At 38.6% G+C, this 18,653-nt stretch overlaps 1 protein-coding gene across 6 annotated transcripts in view; it reads left to right on the forward strand.

Annotated features, from left to right (window-relative positions):
* LOC124594331 overlaps positions 1-18,353 on the forward strand; it is an 86,283-nt gene extending 67,930 nt beyond the window's left edge. For all 6 annotated transcript variants that reach the window (XM_047132698.1, XM_047132697.1, XM_047132693.1 and 3 more), the window contains exons 4-9: positions 1,579-1,753; positions 3,926-4,162; positions 4,250-4,467; positions 6,596-6,884; positions 13,072-13,266; positions 17,440-18,353. In XM_047132698.1, the coding sequence (XP_046988654.1) occupies positions 1,579-1,753; positions 3,926-4,162; positions 4,250-4,467; positions 6,596-6,884; positions 13,072-13,266; positions 17,440-17,781 (1,456 nt within the window). In that variant the 3' untranslated portion in view covers positions 17,782-18,353. The remainder of the gene's footprint in view (positions 1-1,578; positions 1,754-3,925; positions 4,163-4,249; positions 4,468-6,595; positions 6,885-13,071; positions 13,267-17,439) is intronic.
* Positions 18,354-18,653: the final 300 nt, after the last annotated feature.

Here is an 18,653-nt window from a genome sequence, read left to right on the forward strand (position 1 = left end):
AGAATCTGCACAGGTACCTGTCTTTGTGTTTAACACACACACATGAAACACTTAAATCACAGTATGGATGACTATTGCTTCGCCATAATAAAAGTTCTTGCTCTTCACTGGTCAGTTCATTCACACAAGTCAGGGCATTATCACATAAATCTTGCAGATACTTTCCAAGAAAACACTGCCTACTTTTGCTTTCCATACTGCTTCCGTCTTAAAACCAATATTTGTTGTAAATAATTCGAAAGATGATTGGTGTAACCTAAAAAGTAATTAAATAATGAAAAATCATTCTCATCCCATTGTTTCATTACAAAAGTATTTCACGTTATTAGTGTAACATTAGGGGATTTAATTTTGTTTTGGAATGAATAGTTAAAAACTGCAACAATTGAATTTTTAACCAATAATTGACTCGGGGTACAACTTAGTACAAGAGCTCAGAACTGCATGCTCATTGAATACATGACTCAAAACAAAGCAACTGGATGATGCAATACACGTAGTGGCAGTAAAAGAGTGATCTCAGATATGATTTGTTCCTAGGGAAATCCAGTGTAGCCAACTTCAGCAATTTAATGGGGACATGGTAGTCATGAATTAGCAACTTCAGTAGTTCTTTTACAGTAACATTGTTGTTCACACTTCCCATTATTAGTACAAACTTACTCTTTTTGTGTGACATAATGGAATATTTCTAATAATATTGTCAATTTTTCAAAGGTATCTATGAGGGGGCAAAACCTTTAAAAAAATTGTAATATCCACGCATGGATTTTGTTTAAAAGAAATTGTTTACAATTTTTCCTGAAATGTAGATGGTGGATATTCACTACAAGAAGCATGACTATAAAAATATAAACCTCTCTCTTTAACTTAAAAAAAATCAAGCTTCCACTGCAAAAACTGTAGGAACTATTGCAGTTTTAAATTGTACAGGAGCTCGTGTATGAAAGCCTGAATCTATACACCTTCTTTTTATCATAAGTGAAAAAGTAATTGACTTGCCACATTTACATTTTGGAAATTTGAATACATCTAGGTAAGCTTCCACTACCCAAAATTTCAAGGTTTTGCTTGATGATGGGTGTCATTTGCTAAAATTTATGGATGATTTGACATGGAATGACCCATCGTAGAGTTCATGGCTCATGTGTTCCCATATTTCTCCAAAATCCAAACTGATCCTCTCCAGTGTATTAAACTGATGGATTGAAGTGTAAATTATGAGACATTATTTAAGAATATATAAAAAATTAAACACAAAGTTCAGCATCTCAGAAAATGACGATTATATTGAGATAGGCCAAAAGAGAGAATACTGAAAAAAGGCATTTGAGCAAACAGTAAAAAGATTTGCATGAAGGCACAAAAAAAGAAAACACAAAGAAGTCTCACGTGTAACAAATCAACAGTTAGAGAGAATCTTGTAATAATTCATTGTTCATGTTTGAAGTGTGAAAAGCCAGAGGAAGCAAATGCAGAAGAGTTTGCAACCATAAATTCTTAAAATGAGTTAAGGTCCATTCAACATAAATTATGCATTTTATGCTAAGATTTTTCTTTGTTTCTTTTTTGATGCAGAAATGATGCTTACACTCTTATGGACTTACTGAGTGTATTTTTGGATCATACTACGAGACGACTCGATCATTCGAGAGGTGATGATCATGCTTGGTTAAGGGCAGAGCAGTGTGCTGGTCTTTTTACTCGCTTAGATCAATGTGGGGCAACAGGCCTACATGAGTTGACAGTAAAGGTTAGTCAATATACCATTGTGTTTTTCTTCACAAGGGTGATGTAGAATTGCAGTTAGTACTTTCTGTTCTCAATTTTTTTAAATGTGTTAGCATATATTTGTTATACAAACAGACAATATTCTTAAGTTTTCTGTGTAGCACTATTCTGCAGCTTCTACCTGTACCACAAACACCACATTAAGGAAGAATAAGGCAAGTGAAATTTAAATAAGCTCAGTCGTGGGCCACCACCAGACAAATGTAGGTGAAGTGCTGGGAATTCAGCCATTAGTGTCTGGTAACGTTTGTAGATTTCTCAAAGGCTTATGAATATATACACAGATTAAATATGTACATCATCCAGAGGGCGCTTGGCGTACCAAGGAAGTTAATTAACTTGGTGAAGGTATGTACAGGGGAGACAAAAGCCGTGGTGAAACACTAGAGGAGCTGTCCAAGGAATTCAGCATCAGAACAGGTGTAAGACAAGGTGACATCATTTCACCATTGATTTTTAATATTGTCTTAGAGAAACTACTTGGGGAGATGAAAATAGAATGCAAAGGGATGATATCAAATGGAAGAACAATGTTATTGAGGTATACAGACAACTTTCTAGCCACATCAGCATCAAAGAAAGAAATATCAGAAACTGTTGGGAACTTAGGAAAGAATGACAGTAAAATAAGACTGTGGACTAATGCGGAGAAGACTGAAATGATAGAAGTATCCAGAGAAGCTCCAAATAATTCTGATAGTACCCGTCCAATCGGAAGACCAAGAAAACAATGGGAAGGTGAACTGCAGAAGGTCCTTCAGCAGTTGGGTGTTCATGAGAACTGGATCCAAAGTGTGCAAAACTGCCATCTATGGAGGAACATTGTAAGCTCAGTGCATGATTTTCTGGGTCTGTGATCATCAATATGTATGTTTGTGTTACTATAAAAGAAATAAAATAAAAACACCATAGCTGTGGAATTTCTATGGTCCCACAAATAAAATTTTCCTTTGAAAATAATGGCCACAGCCTTTGAGAGATGGAAAAAATTAAAGGACTAAATGGAGAGTGACCAGTAAAGCTGATACAAAAATATTATATTCAGCATTTTATGACAGGGTGATATAAATAGCAGAGAAATTATTAGAAAACTGTCTTAAGCATGGCTCAAGAGCGCAAAATATGCCATAGGAATTGCATCGCTGTGCAAATCGGAATTAAGATTATTGTATCAGAACATTGTCAAAGAGGACCTGACATGTTTCCTTATACTTATTAATATTTAAAATGATGGCTCTTCTTAAAGTTCCTGTTTAAAAGTGGAAATAGTTCAATAACTGTATAGCATTTCTTCTATTTCCTTGAGTCTGCTCACATTCATACTGCAGAGCTCTTCTTATTTAATTTTGATTTAAAATGTAAATCTTTATTGACACAAGGTATTGCAATTTGTCATCACATACCTAGTACTGATGCTCATCACTGAAATAAAAATATGGTCATGGAAAGTCGTGGTAGACTGTAAATAATTTAGGAGCAAAAGTAAGTATTCACCAAATAGTAGACACATAGTATTTGACAAAAAAAAGAGAGAGACTGAAAACTTGCTAGCCTTCAATCACTTCCTTTTCAAGCTAAAGGTCACCCCCCACCCCATTTTTCCTTTTTACACTCACGGTTACATTGTGCCAGTTCAATAATTGAATACCCAGTGTCAGGAATGCATTTATCCAGCTTCACTGGCTTGAGGGTTTGTGTCAGGTGGCATGGGAAGAGGAGTAGGGAGGCGGGGAGTGAGATGGAGGGTTGAATTAAAGTGGCTGATAGCTCTGAGGGAGAAAGCAGGTGCATGATACAGGAATGCGGAAGAGAGAGGTAGCAGGTGGTGGGATTGGAACGTGACATACAGGCCCCAACGTTGATGAGTTTATGCAATGCATAGAAGAGTGGATTTGAGTGGGTGAATGCACATTTGAATGCTGGAAAGTTTTCAGTCCTGTTTGTGTACTTGTTGACAACTCAGCACCTCTACTATTTTGTGTATTGTTAGCTGTATTTCTAAATTATTTACATCATTGAAGAAAAATTTTAGTGTTTCAGGTTATAATCATGAATAATACTAAAGACATAACACAGAAAACTGTCCCTGTCATGTCTTGCACAGAATGTAGAAAATGAGACTTCTATATTCCAGGTACGCCTGGACCCTCGGCAGGGGGGTGACTTGGAAACAGTTTCTGCTGCAAATAAGTCATTCCATCGAGTACTTCGCAATGGTTTGGCTCAGAATTTGCATACGCTCATACTTAGATCAGTGTGTGACAATGAGATTCTCAGATTGCTGGGCCGTAACTGCCCAACTCTCAATTATCTAGATGCTACGTCCTCCTGGCTCGTCGATGATGGTGGCATAAGGCAGCTGTGTTTTAAGGTATATGAAATGAACAGAAATGTTTTTTATGCTCACATTCTCATTTCTGTAGGTAGTAACGTAACACCAGTATGTGATGGTTTCCAGGAACCAGAACTATATAGTGACATATCTGATGGCTACGCTGATGGGAATGAAACGTATGTGGATGTTTTCTTCCGTATCCAGCCATCGGAGCTAAATACGTGTTGCAGAACTTTGCATGAAGTTCGCATACAGGATACAAATACTTCAGAAGTTGGGGTTATCATGCTTGTCTTGTTCATTCCAAACCTCAAATCATTGGGTGGTTTTATTTATTACAGGTAAATGTGTATCCAGTATCAACAGTCTTGCTCAGATATCTAATTCTTGGTATATCAAAAATAGTAAGTGATGACAAATTAACTTTTTAGATACTTCCTGTTATTGACTATGTTTAAATGCTGCCAAGAGTGGCAGTATGATGGTTAGGATGCTGGATATGTTGTTTTTAATTTTTTTTTTTATCTATGTGAGTCTTAATTAACTATAATACTACCAAGTCCCGTAGCTATTGAGCAGATCGAATATATTCAAATTGTAAATAGTCAGTTGCATTCGTGTAGTTGCTAAACAAATTGAGCACTACAGTAAATTCCTCATTATCCTGGTACAGATTATCTGGTTTCCGAATTATTTGTTCATAGTTCAGCCGATTTTGAAAACAAAAGTGTGAAGTATTCTTTTAATAATTAGAATGAATATTTTCATTGAAAATACAAATTTTTGGTTCTGAAAACATGATGATGAAAATATCCGTGAATGGTTTAACAGCAGTGACCCTGAACCAGGATTTGAGCAGTTAACTGATTTGATTGTAGGGAACAAGTGTGTTTGGTAAATATATAGTGAAGGTGATATGACCGTGGTCCCTTTTACCACTGGAAGAGAGACACTAAAATGTGTATATCTGATACCAGAGTATGCAGGACAAAATTTGTGTGACTGTACCAACACTTTGACGTCCCAGAAAATGACAACTGACATTAAGAAAAAGATTAATAAAAATGTGGGAAACAAATTGAACCTTTATTTCCAAAAAGAAAGTTTATAACAAATGGTACAAAATACAGTATATTTTAAGCGTAATTTTGTATAAACGTGCACAGGTATGCTCTCACTTCTGGTACTACTGTGTCCATTGCTTATAGTCAGATATGTTTCAGCATGTTGTTGGTGCCTGGAAGTACGAATTTTTAGGCAAAGTAAGCCGAACATAAATGATCTATATTTGTGATCTGTTCTTTTGTAGATAGCATTCAAGAATGGCCCGTGGGGCCAAAATTGGCCAGTCATTCAAAATGCAATAAATACTTGGTAATGGGACAACAGCTGAGGTGAAACCATAACACTGTCTTTAAAAAAAATTCATGGCTGAGGTACTCTGCACGAAGAAAGTGACAGAGAAGGATGGTGATCAGAATGACAATGATAACTGTATTTTTCTGTGATAAAGTGAATGTGTTGAATGTTGCTGATAGCTGCAGTTACTATATGCATGTTCCAAGTTTTAGATAGTGTGTTGGGATGAAAGTCATAGGCAACACGAAAATCATCAGCAGGTGGACTTAAAGAGGCATTAAGGTATCCTAGGTGTTTCAAGAATTATTTTATTACAATTTCTTGCAAAGGTTTCGTATGTCAGTTGTTGTACCCTGCAGAATAAATCATTTGTTTAATTACAGATGAAGTAACTATTGATAACATATATATTGAATACAGGCATTTATTTCTTCAAATTTAAGGTTCCAAATGGACAGTTCAGATTGAGCTTGATTTGAAACTCTTGGGTAGCCATTGTTATAAGTAACTGATTCTGGCAATTTAGTAGGAGGGAAAAAATGGAGATTTGGTAAGTTGGTTCTTTCGGTTGTTGTAATAGGAGAAGAGTACTATAATAGAGAGGAACAGAAAGGAAAGTGGTAGGTGAAAGTGTATTAGAAGGATGACTGGGAAGTGTGTGAAGCAGCTGTGGGCAAACCAGTAAACTAATACCCACATAAATTCACAAATGATAAAGTGAAGTGTAAGGGAAAGAAAAGAGCAACAAAAAAGTAGAGAGACAATGAGAGGAGACTACTGAAGATGGTGAGAGAAGTTGGTTGTTCATGTGGGCATTGCATACGGATGACGTAGTCCATATAAAATCCAGAGATGCAACAGTTTTATGTATTTCTATAGTAGTAACTAATGTCAGTAATATTACCCTATGAGTTCTGCAAAGAATTTCTTCTGTAATTGAAGAATCAACATACACATCAGCAAAATGTTCTGTTTAGATAATAACATCTTGAAGAAAAATTCACTTGAGAAAGCTGTAAAATTACGAGACAGAATTGTTTTCCAGTTAATGTGTCAAAGTTATTTTTTATGTAGCTATGTAGTTCACTTAATTGGTTGGTTACGTTTCAGGAATGTGGGTGACGCAATAGTGAACCTAGCATTGGAGCGAACCCTCGTCTTGTCCCTGACAGACCTGTGGGACACCAGCATGCCCCCAGAGAAGGCCGCCTTGCTCTGCCGCTCAGTGCCTCAGCTCAGCAGCCTGTATACGAGGGGATCCTGGCTGTGCAGCCTGACAGCGTTCAAAAATCTGACATCACTCACAGTCGATTTTGACTTTGTGGACTTTTCTTATTCTTTGGAAGAATATCTTGTGCAGGCAGGCAGCACACTTAAAAAACTGGTGCTAGTAGATCAGGTATATTTTTTTCATGTTCTGTATAAGGAGTTAATTTGGTTGCTTACGCGTAATATTTTATTTCTCAGAGGTAGTAAATATTTTCTTCAGGTCATATTCCTTATGTGTGTTTATCATATTTTGGTTATATTATTGATTAACAATTTATATAAAAGCTATAAAAAAGTTTTGAAGATGAATATAATACATATTTTGACATGTTGTTGGAGCAACAGCAACCAACATAACACTGATTATATTAGTTACAATGTAAATTAGGACAGACCTGTTAAGTCTAATTAGATTAGGTTAGGGGTATGTAAGCATAATGTAAAATGATAGAATAAATATAGTAATAGCCACCATGAAACTGACACAGTGTGAGCCGTCCACCCTGAGTGCTTGCTGCAAAATAAGGGCCATTTCACCGAGCAAGGTGGCGCAGTGGTTAGCACACTGGACTCGCATTCGGGAGGACGACGGTTCAATCCCGTCTCCGGCCATCCTGATTTAGGTTTTCCGTGATTTCCCTAAATCGTTTCAGGCGAATGCCGAGATGGTTCCTTTGAAAGGGCACGGCCGATTTCCTTCCCAATCCTTCCCTAACCCGAGCTTGCGCTCCGTCTCTAATGACCTCGATGTCGACGGGACGTTAAACACTAACCACCACCAAGGGCCATTTCTTCCCTTCCACCCTGTTCCACTTTTCCTGAACTCCTGAGATTAGAACACATTTTCTAATGTATCATTTCTCCCCAGTATCATTGCAGACCCAACCTTTGTTGACTCGTCCTTCTTCCATAGGTGTTTGTTTAGTTACTGTAATGAACAGTTGTGTCGTGAAAGTGTGTTAGCGTTCTATAATCTGCTGAGGAGTGATGAAACAAAGTGCACTGCTGAGAGAGAATATCCTCACAACTTGATAACTGCTCTTGAGAAGCAGGGAAGAGAGTTCGGCACGGTCCTACAAGACAAGGAGCTCGTAGGCAGCCACTGGTATCCGTGACAAAGCAGTGCCTTGTGAGTGGCTGTTGGAAGTCCAGCAAAGATGGCACAGTGAGGTGGCAGGAGTGGCAGCAGTCACGGCAGGCAGGATCCGCTGCGGAGACTTGCAGTGGTTCTTGATTCGTCGGAGTCTGGGATGTGTCTGGCCTCCTCTGGGTGTAGACCCACATAGCCAGCTGTGGAAGGGTACGGCGCGGTATCACACGGACATAAAATAGTGCACACCGATTGCAGCACTGTGTGCTGTGACTCACACGCCATTTAGTGGCATACACACAGTCTTGCCTCGTCTATTTACAAACAATCTTAAAGGTGAGGCAGGGGCCGTTCCTATCCATTAAAAGTAGGTGGAAGTGTGGTGGGGCAGCCCTGGATACACCGCATCCCTCTCCCTTTAAAAAGATATTGTGTAACCACTCAAAGAAGCACTGCACACTAGGGAGTGCTGACTGTCAGAACGACTGTAACAAAACACTACAGTCAGCCAGTGTTGAAAAGTGCCAGAGAAATGACCAATATGTGGCTAATGATTTTAACACAACCTTGCTGTCCACAAGCATTGAACAGAACCAAAACATTATAAAGAAAAAGAACTCCAGACATGACATGAACATGTGAACAAGAATTAAAGATACAGTTAACAAGACTGCTGAACATAAGATGTAGGACTTGTGACAAGAACAGAAAAAGACAAACATTGCATAATAGCTTAGCAACAAGCCCATGAATATACGGAAACAAGCCACAAAGCGACCCAAAATTTGATCCCAACAAAACAAGCATGCCGTGGCCTCTGTCACAGGCAGTGATGGAGAAGGGCCAGGCAATGGCAGGGTTTGGAGTAAAACTTCTGACAAGGCCCAACTGAGGGCCCAGAGGAGCGCACACCAGGATTGGTGGCACCAGCCACGAAAGTGAAATCTGTGGCGGGGCCGGTAACAGCAACTGGAGCAGATGTGCAGGCAGTTGCAGCAGTGCCACTGGGAATGACTGGACCAGGTCCAGGGATGGCTACAGCTGCATTAGGGAGGGTGAGAGGATAAGCTGCAGCAGGGCCAGCAATGAACATACTGACAAGGCCAGCAGCAGTCAGACTGAAGACTGGATTGACATCATCGCAGACAGGCGTGGTGACCACAGGAGGGCGGGACAGGACAGGGCTGGCAACACTGTGACTGACAAAAGCGCCAATGTAGTCGAAGGAAGGTGGGGCAAAGATACTGGGGCCATTGCTAACAGGGCCAGCACCAACAGGGCTGGCCCCAACAGAAGAGATGCCAATAGGAGGGTCGGCTTTGACGGGCCTGACTCTGACAGGGCTGGTGCCAAAAGGACCGATGCCGACAAGGAGAGAGGGCTAGAGTGAATTAAAGATGTGCGACTGACATCACAGGAATACTCATCTAACTGTTCCATTAACAAATCATAGTCTTTGTCCTCCAACAAGAACCTGGGAAAAAGTGACAACACAAACGAGTTTTCTGCACCCACAGTGGCAAGAAAATGAGCACTGTGTTTTGTACCTTTCATGCCGCAGGCCAGAAAGTGCAACTCCAACTGTTGACGGTACATGTTCCAGTTTTCCATTTGACCAGCAAACACGTGAAAAGTTGACATAGATGTGGGAGTCACATGCTGAGACACAGCTGCAGTAACAAAAATGTGAGTGAGCTGAGTGACACACAGCAGCAGTTTCTGAATTTGTTGCTGCCATAACCGAATGACTCGAGACAAAGACAGCTCAGACGATGGGGACAGACACGATAAGACAAAAATGACACTCAAACTTTTAAAATACGCTGTTAGTGATCTGAAACTTGAACCTTGAAGTGCTGAAAACCACTCAGGCCAACAGCATCAGTTAAGAGAATTTTCACTCGTACAACACATGAAAGGACTGCGTGAAAACTATCCAGAAAAGACGATGTCGACTAAGAAACTTGATTCACGAATGTGCCTAGGCTGAAAAAATTGTCCTTTTGTAATAACAGCAGAAAACAATGAGTACCACTGTCTACAGACTATAACCGTACAAGAAGCAGGAGATGTTGCCCTAACAGAACAAACTAGTGCACAAGCAAAAATCACTGGGTTCAAAACCACTTAGACTTGAGAAGTGAAATGCCTGTTCCAGTAAACTGAACTAATACACAACAAGATACACTAAAATGTACTGGAAGAACAAACCACTAAGCCTTTTACCTCATCACCAATATTCTGTGGCAGATGAGGAGAGTAGAAAACATCCACAGTCCTGTAGATGTGAAAGCACAAAAACATGGGTGAGAAACACTCATCACCAATATTCTACAATCTCTTGTGGAGTATGAAACACACTTTTACAACACAACTGTTTATTACAGTAACTAAACAAAGTACACTTCTGGGAGAGAATATTTTCACAACTTGACAACTGAAAACTGTCTATCCTGGAGAAGATCTTAAGGAACAGGGAAGTGAGTTTGGCATGGTCCTAGCAGCTGAACGGCCTGCGGGCAGCCTCTGGTAACCATGGTGAAGCAGTTCCTCGTGAGCGGTTGCACAAGTCACAGCAGCGGATGTGGCTTATTGCAAAGACGACAAAACAATGTGGTGGGAGTGGCAGCAGGCATGGCCTCTTGTGGGACTTGAAGCAGTTCTTGATCTGTCGGAGTCTGGGATGTGTCTGGTCTCCTCTGGGCAGTGTGCGGACCTATGTAGCTACCTGCAGAAAGATACATTATGGTACCACCTGAGCATGTCACCGCACAGACATAAAATAGTGTCCACCAATCGTGGCACTGTGTGCTGAGACTCGCACGCCACGTAGTGGTGAAGCTGGTGCCCTGGACGCTGTGGCAGCTGCTGGTGGCTTGAGTTTATACCATGTCTTCCCTCGTCTATTTACTAACAACCTCATAGATGAGACAGGGGCCATACCTAGCACGCTAAGCATGACTGAAGTTTAGTGGTTAAACTGTGCAGGGGGTAGCCCTGCATACATCACTGTCAGAGTTTTCATTTACCTTTCTCTCCTAGATTTCCTTTTACTCTATATTCCTGACATCAGCCATCTGACACCCACTTCTGTATAAGGGCCTCCTATAGACTTTTCCCACATGGTGTATCTTAACCTCTACATCTGTGTTCCTCTTGCATGTCTTCTAATGTCATTGGTCCACCTTGTGTCTGGAATCCAGCAAAGAACTTACATTTGCCTACTTACCCTGTTGGTTATACCCCCACCCTTGCTGTTTTCTTTTCCTCTGTACCCCTCTCTACTCCTTGCTCTGTCAATCCCTCCTTTCAAATCTCTCCTATCAACCCATCTTTCAACTGTGAATTGAATCTGACACAGTAGTGTCTCTGAAGCCTCCTCCACTTTTGCCACATTTTCTCCTCACTTAAAGTGGGTTCCTCATTGCTTGCATTCTGAATGACCTCCATTTCTCTAGGTATTTCTGTTCCCTTTTTTTTTTCCCTGAAGGAACTTGCATTTCCTAAAGATAAGTATTGTTTTTCATAAATGTTTGTTGTTGTCTATAGGAGTTGACCACCTGATGTTAAATACTGACCAGTCCAGTTGTCTCCCTGCTAATTTCTTCCATTAAATTCACAACTGCTTATTTAACATATTGTTTATTTAGACTACCACCACATTTTAGTAATGAAGGTTATTATCAGATGACATAAATTTGTGAAACTAGTAGTTAAGTGCCTGCATTCACCTAAAGTAACAAAGTATTTTAGTTCACATACAGAGGGGTAAAGGTGGAGGACCAGGACCCCCCGCCCCCGCTCTAGGGAAAGAAGAAATATATAGTGTAGGCAGGCGTTTCTTTTTTTAAAAAATTAAAAGTCGTTATTATACAGGTTTTTAACAGGGTTGGAACTGGAACTTCTTTATGGCTACTTACATGTCACCATTCTTCTTCTAAAACATTAAGAATATTCCATACTGCCACATCAAGCCTCCCCTCTCCAAACTGTTGTATGGCCGCCCTGGGTTCACATGTAGAAGTCTGTTATCACCTTGAAAAGAACAAGCTGCCAGTGTAAATCCTTCTCTATATATTCATCCATTAATGCAAGACATTTGTCCAAATGGTGGATTTATGTGATGATACCTCGGAAGTAGAAATGTGCATTTTGGTTGTTCAGGAAGTGTTACACCTCAAAAATCACCTCGTCCTCATTCTGGAAATGCTTACCACTCAATGGTTTCTTCATCCGAGAAAAGAGGACGAAGTCACTACCTGCCACATTTGCAAAACACAAGTGGATGAGATATAATTTTATAGCCCAAAGAAATTGCAGCTGTGACTGTGTCATGTGTAGAAGATGCTGAAGCGGTATGTGGAGAAAAAATATTCCCTTAGACAGATTCCCACATTTCGTCTTGGCAGCCTCTCATAATGTTTGTTGTTGTCTATAGGAGTTGACCACCTGATGTTAAATACTGACCAGTCCAGTTGTCTCCCTGCTAATTTCTTCCATTAAATTCACAACCGCTTATTTAACATATTGTTTATTTAGACTACCATCACATTTTAGTAATGAAGCTCTAGTATGGTTTCATGACATATTACCCCTTTTGAGCATAATCTGCCAGCACCATGTCCCAAAAAATCATTAGCATCACCTTGCCCCAAAGCAGTTGGATTTTCTCATTTTTAAGCAGTGGTAGAGCCACATGATTCCATTGCCTGCTCTGCTCCATTGTCTCATGATCATAGCAATAGACCCAGCACTGGTCAGTGGTGATCAGACGTCTAAAAGTCACCTGGAGGTGCCAGACACAACTGCTACATGTGGAGCTCTTTGAATGGATGTGAGCTGTCACAGAACCCAGCAAGTAGTGACCTTCCTCGTGTTTAAAATGCTGAGCAAGGTTTTAATTTTATTATCCATTTAATTCTTCATTCACTGGGTGAATGATCAAAGTTTTTTGTTCCTGAAGACCTCACTCTTTTCTGCACCACACTAAATGAATGAGTATGATCAGGTATTGTTTACAGGTCCCACTGTTTTTCTAGATCTGGCATAAATTTCTGGTGTTGCGGCAATTTAAATTTATGAAGGCATGGCAGTTATGTTTAAGTCTTTAAGTTTTTATTTCATGTATCTTCCGTGTAAAAGAAATAAAATAATACACTTCAGTATACTGTTTGATTAGTTTTCAAGATATGCAATTTATAGCGCATATGTCTATTTTCTTTTCCAGAATCATCCAATTAGTCTTGTTATGCTTGCTGAAAATTGTCCAGCTTTGGAAGAATTAGGAGCAAAGTTAGAAGGTGACTGGTTTGGGCGCTTTGGCAGTATGCTTCCCGAATTGAAAACGTGCCGCGTTCGCATTGGATCAACAGCTACACTGAGATCATTGCTTGTTCACGCCAAAAATTTGACGGCACTTGAGGTAATATATATTAATAAATATTTGTAATTGGATAGATAAAAAACTCTGCTCACCCAGTGGTAGCAGGAGAAAATATGTTTGAAAATTATGGAAATGGGCAAGCTCCTAGAGCTAGTGCCTTCTTCTGGCAGAAAGTTTGAAGGTGAAGTAGGAGGGATGAAAGGATAAGACTGATGAGATTTAGGAAATGTGGAGAGTTACGGAAGACTTGCTCAGCGCTACAGATCAGAGGAGACTTTCTGCAAAGGATGAGAAGGAAAGACTGATTGTTTGGAACTGCACAGTTTTCAAATAAATTGTTCTCTGAAAGGTGGAAGATAGGATAATATACTAGATGAGATTACTGACAAAACATCATATGAGCAGAAAGCTAAGGGCATTATATATGGTAGATAGGTGATGAGGGGGGCGGGGGGGGGGGGGGGGGGGGAGAGAGAGAGAGAGAGAGAGAGAGAGAGAGAGAGAGAGAGAGAGAGAGGTCAGAAAATAACTACTCTTGCAGTTACAAGAAAAACCTTGCACTTTTCATTGTTTAACTAATAACTGACACCAGTTATATGGCATTTACCAATTTATATATCTCTCATCATATATCATGTGAGATTAAAGTAGTGTCATACTTATCATTAAAGCCCCTATTACATGATGCGCCTAAACCATACACCTATGCACCAGCACCTCAAGCGGGCATATCTGTGACATATTGGAATGTCATTCGTTCAAAATATTTATGTGAGCGCAAGGTTCCTATTTAATAACAAATTGTTTGTATCATTATTTATTATGTTCTGATATTGTGAAATAATATGCTGGAAACTGATTTGGTAAAGGATAGTGCCAAAGAATGTAGACCACACAATAGCTTAATTTAAAAGTGGCTCCTCCCGCTTCATTTGCACTATAGTGCTGTTGGTGACGTGTTCCAGTTTTACAGATTGTTTATGCAGGTAAAGTGTCACATATCTCTTCCTCTGTAATCTTATCTGGACAAGAACTAATTCAACTGTTACTCAGTCACAATATTTATTAAGTTTCACTTGTAGCATAATATACAGTGACTGAAATATGCAATTAACAGTGTGCACTATATAATAGCTGTACAGTCACAGAAGTTAATGACACTGTCCAATAAATAATAGCGCTCGAACAATAACTCTTTGAGGTTACAGGTATGATACCTAGATATTACACATATGATGTCAGAGCACAGATTTTCGCATGAAATCTTGTGTGTTTAGGAACCACAGGACTTTAACTATAACAGACATACTTATGTTATCCGAATGCCAACCAGTCACAGACTAGACTGACACATAGATGTTGCTTGTTCTAACATGATCTGACATAGGGACGTTGCCCAGTTGCTTGCAGGTCACAGACTGACTACTTTGGAGGAGGGACGGCTATTTCTAAAGATAGGTGTGAGAATGTTATGTGATTTCTGAAATTACTACATGTTTTGAAAATCAGCTAGGCTAGATTTTTGGTATTTTGTATGGGCTATAAGACTTTACTATTACCTGGTTTATGAAAAATGTTTAAGGTTGGTAGATCATACAGTAGGAGTGTATGTATGGAACATTGTTATGCTTCGATAGTCTGAAATCCCCAACTTCAAGAGTACAGCATCCTTCTTGAAATCAATCTTTTATGATTCTAAGAAGTCAAAATTATGAGTGTCTGAACTTTCAGTTTCAGTTCCAATTATTGAGAAGCTAATTAGTTTCAAACAATTTAAAATACATTCTTGTAAAGAGAATGTCTGCTTCCGACTGAATGAAGTGAATATTTCTCATCCTGCTCATTAGTTCAAAATGTTTTCCTATTAGATGACATTGTTGTAACTGTAGTTAGAATAACGTTTCATTGAACAGGCGTCTAGTAAAACTAGTTGCATTGCAATGATCAGCAAAATAAATATAGATAATTGAACTATAAATTTAAATTACATTTTGCTTAAATAACAATTTGAAATTTTCTTATAGGTATTACATTTTACTATGCATCTGAATTAGATATAAAATGAAAAAAACCTTGGTTACTCATGCGAGTAGAAAACATGAGAGATTGAGTAGCTTCCAACTTGCTATGTTTCACTGTTTGTTGCACACTGTAAGGCAGTTTGCAGATGGAGCATCGTTACGTAAAACACATTTATAATGTCTACATTTTGTCTTCATGTGTAGTGTATCTGACAGTCATATTTGTTTGAAAAATGCCGTTCTCTGATAATTAGTGTCTGAATGTTCATTTACATTACATTTTCTGCCTCACTTTCACAAGGAATTTTAATTTCATTCATTTGGATAAGCTTTCTTTGATTTTAGAGTATCTGTGAAATTATTGGTGAATATTTATGCTAAAAGTGCCTGCTCTTTTGTTCATGGACATACACTGATGTAGATTTTAATGCAACTGTGTTATACTATGGTAATTTCTGGTTTCTTTGCATTACTATAATTTTTAGGAGCTGGCTATGTTCAGTTATATGTTAAGATTTGTTACATGGAAACTTGAGGACATAAGCTCTTGTGACTTTCTGTACAGGGCGAGTCAAAAAGGACGTTACAAATTTGGAATGATATAGGAATTTATTGAGATAACTTACAGAATTGGTAGATGTGCTATTTTGCAGCAAACTGTCTCAAGTTTCACATAAAAGCACCAAGCGTCATTTTGGTTCAATGTGACTACCATTTGTGATGCAACAAACATTCCACCAATAATAAATTTCTTCCCACACTCTTTGCAGCAAATCGGGCATAACTCGTGCAAAGGCAACATAGTTTCAATTTTTTCAGGTTGACTAAATTGTTGGTAGGGGAGGAACATACACACAGTCTTTAATGGCACCCCAGAGAAATAAATCCAGTGATGTCACATCCGGGGAGCGACATGGCCATGTGATTGGCCCTTCATGGCCAATCCACGAACTGGGAAGTGGTTGTAGAAGAAACTTCGAATTTCTATGAGGAAATGAGGTGGTGCACCATCTTGCTGGTAATAAACCATCCCATCTCAGTCCTCTTCATCGATCTGTAAAATTAAAAAGTTTTCAAGCGTATCCAATACAAAACACACAGTGAGGACACTCTGCACCAGTAAAAGTACCATTTTAACTATGCTCTATGCTGGCACTCTTGGTGGTGGAATTGGGTACTGATGCATTACATGAATCGAACTTGGGGTTGTCTGCTACAAAATGATGCATCTACTGATTCTGTAAGTTATCTCAATAAATTTCGTTATCCTTCCAAATTTGTAAAGTCCTTTTTGACTCATACTGTATTTATTTCTAAAGCATATAGTTTCCTCTTATTTGCTTACTTTGGAAATTGTCGTGCATTATCTTCTTCCCCACTCATTCTTAAATATTTTACTCATTTCCATCAAAAATAAGCAAGTTGGAAAACAGTAGCATACAGCAGTTACCATTTCTGAATGCCTGCTGTAAGTTGAGAATGTTGCATCTCGCTCTTAAAAGGATCCTAAAAATTGTCAAAACTGAGACAGATGCCTACAGTCAGGGGTCTTTCCGTAGTTTCAGCAGAACATTAACTTCCTTCATTGTTTGAAAGATTGCGGGTCACGAGGATTTAAGGAGTATTCTTAAGGCCAATTGTTTAGTAACAGCTCAAATTTCTTAATGGTGGCTTCAATTTACATCTCTGCCTTCAGACATTAAAAGCACTTTTTTTTAAAACATGCTTTTATTTTGCAGTTTCATATGACCTTACTTTTAATTTGCTCATCATTCTTACTGTTTTCTAGACCTGTTAAATGGTATGTCTCTTATCAAAATCTGGTGCACTGGCATCTGTCAGATATGCCTGTATCCTGTGGTTTTTGAGAATTATCATTTGCTGAGTTCACCACACATACACACTTGTACTTTGTAATTTAACAAAAAGGACAATTTAGTCTCAAAAGTTTGGCATAATTTTTTTCACATAGAATGTCTATATCAACATTCAGTTTAGTCCTCACACCATCTTCTTTATTCTTCAAGGTATTTGCATTTCACTTGCTTAATTATGTAATTCAGAACATATTACATAGAAGTTGTTTTAATGTAGTTTTTTGATATTGAGTAAATACTTCCTCCTTTTATTAAAACTAAGTTATTGATTGTGTAAATAATATGATACTTTTATGTTTTATTATTCATCAAAGCTGACATTAGAAGAAGATGCTGTTGGGGATACACCAGATGTGTTTGACGACATGGTAATTGCACAGGCATTAGCAGATAATTCTGTCCCAGAAAAATTGCGTGTGTTTCTCATGAATTCAGAGTGTAGCTTCACTGTCAATGCTGTTCAGTTGATGATAAACTCCTGCCCAGAACTCAGGTTCCTAGGTGAACTCCAGATGTGGACTGGACTAAATGAGAGAGATATTGAAGATTTGTTCCACGAAATCCGAGAAAGAAATTTGGACCTGATGCTTAGATACCGTGGTCACTGGTATCCTTACAGGAAAGGCTGTCATGCAATTACTTCCAGAGACCATTAAAGCTTCTTTGAGCACTGATGTAAATCAGAGCAACAACTGTAAAAACTGTTTGTTCATAATTTAAATTTATCTCGTTTTTGTCTTTACATTTTGTACAGGTAGCTGTAAGATTTTGAATTGGATTTTTTACAGTTAAGAGCTGTCATTTAATCCAGTGTGCTTGGTTTAGCATGTGGCCATTGAGTGACATCTAAGTGAAAAAGATATGTAATATGTTTTACTATTCGCAGACAGTATGAAATTTTACCCATCTCCATTGATATTAAAAAAATCAAAAGTTTGTGTGTTCATTTCTTTTGGAGAGATATCGAGGAAGTGCTGCTGCCTTTGGATATTATGTCTTTGTCATTAGATAAATGAAAAACTGTGATTCTTTTCTGTATATATTTGGATACATCTACTCACAGTGGAATGTGTAAACATGAAACTTTATCAGTGACCCATTATTTCCAAGGTTTGAGTCAATGTAAGAAGCATCAAGATGGTGTATACTAAAGTGTGCATTGTACAGTAAGCTGTAGTGCCATTTGTGCTGTAATGCAAATAAACAGATGAAATGTGTACTACATGAATATTTAAACAATAATAATTTATTCCCATTTTTTTCCCTGTGTCTGTTTCTTATAGTTATCACTAGGCAAACCTGTCTGTCCAAAACCGAAATGAGTTTCTAGAATTATTTTGTTGTAAATATATGCCTTGAGTTTGCCACTGGATAATATTGTACAGTTTCCATAATATATTGTAAATACAACTTTTAAATATCTTCAGGTGGTGGTAGTCAGTCTTGTTACTGCTGCAGAATGGGACGGATGATGGCGGTGTCAAAATTTATCAATGCAGAAGCAAGAAATATGCATGCGCATGGAGGC

Source organism: Schistocerca americana, chromosome 2, assembly GCF_021461395.2.
Source record: "Schistocerca americana isolate TAMUIC-IGC-003095 chromosome 2, iqSchAmer2.1, whole genome shotgun sequence".
NCBI classification, from domain to species: Eukaryota; Metazoa; Arthropoda; class Insecta; order Orthoptera; family Acrididae; genus Schistocerca; species Schistocerca americana.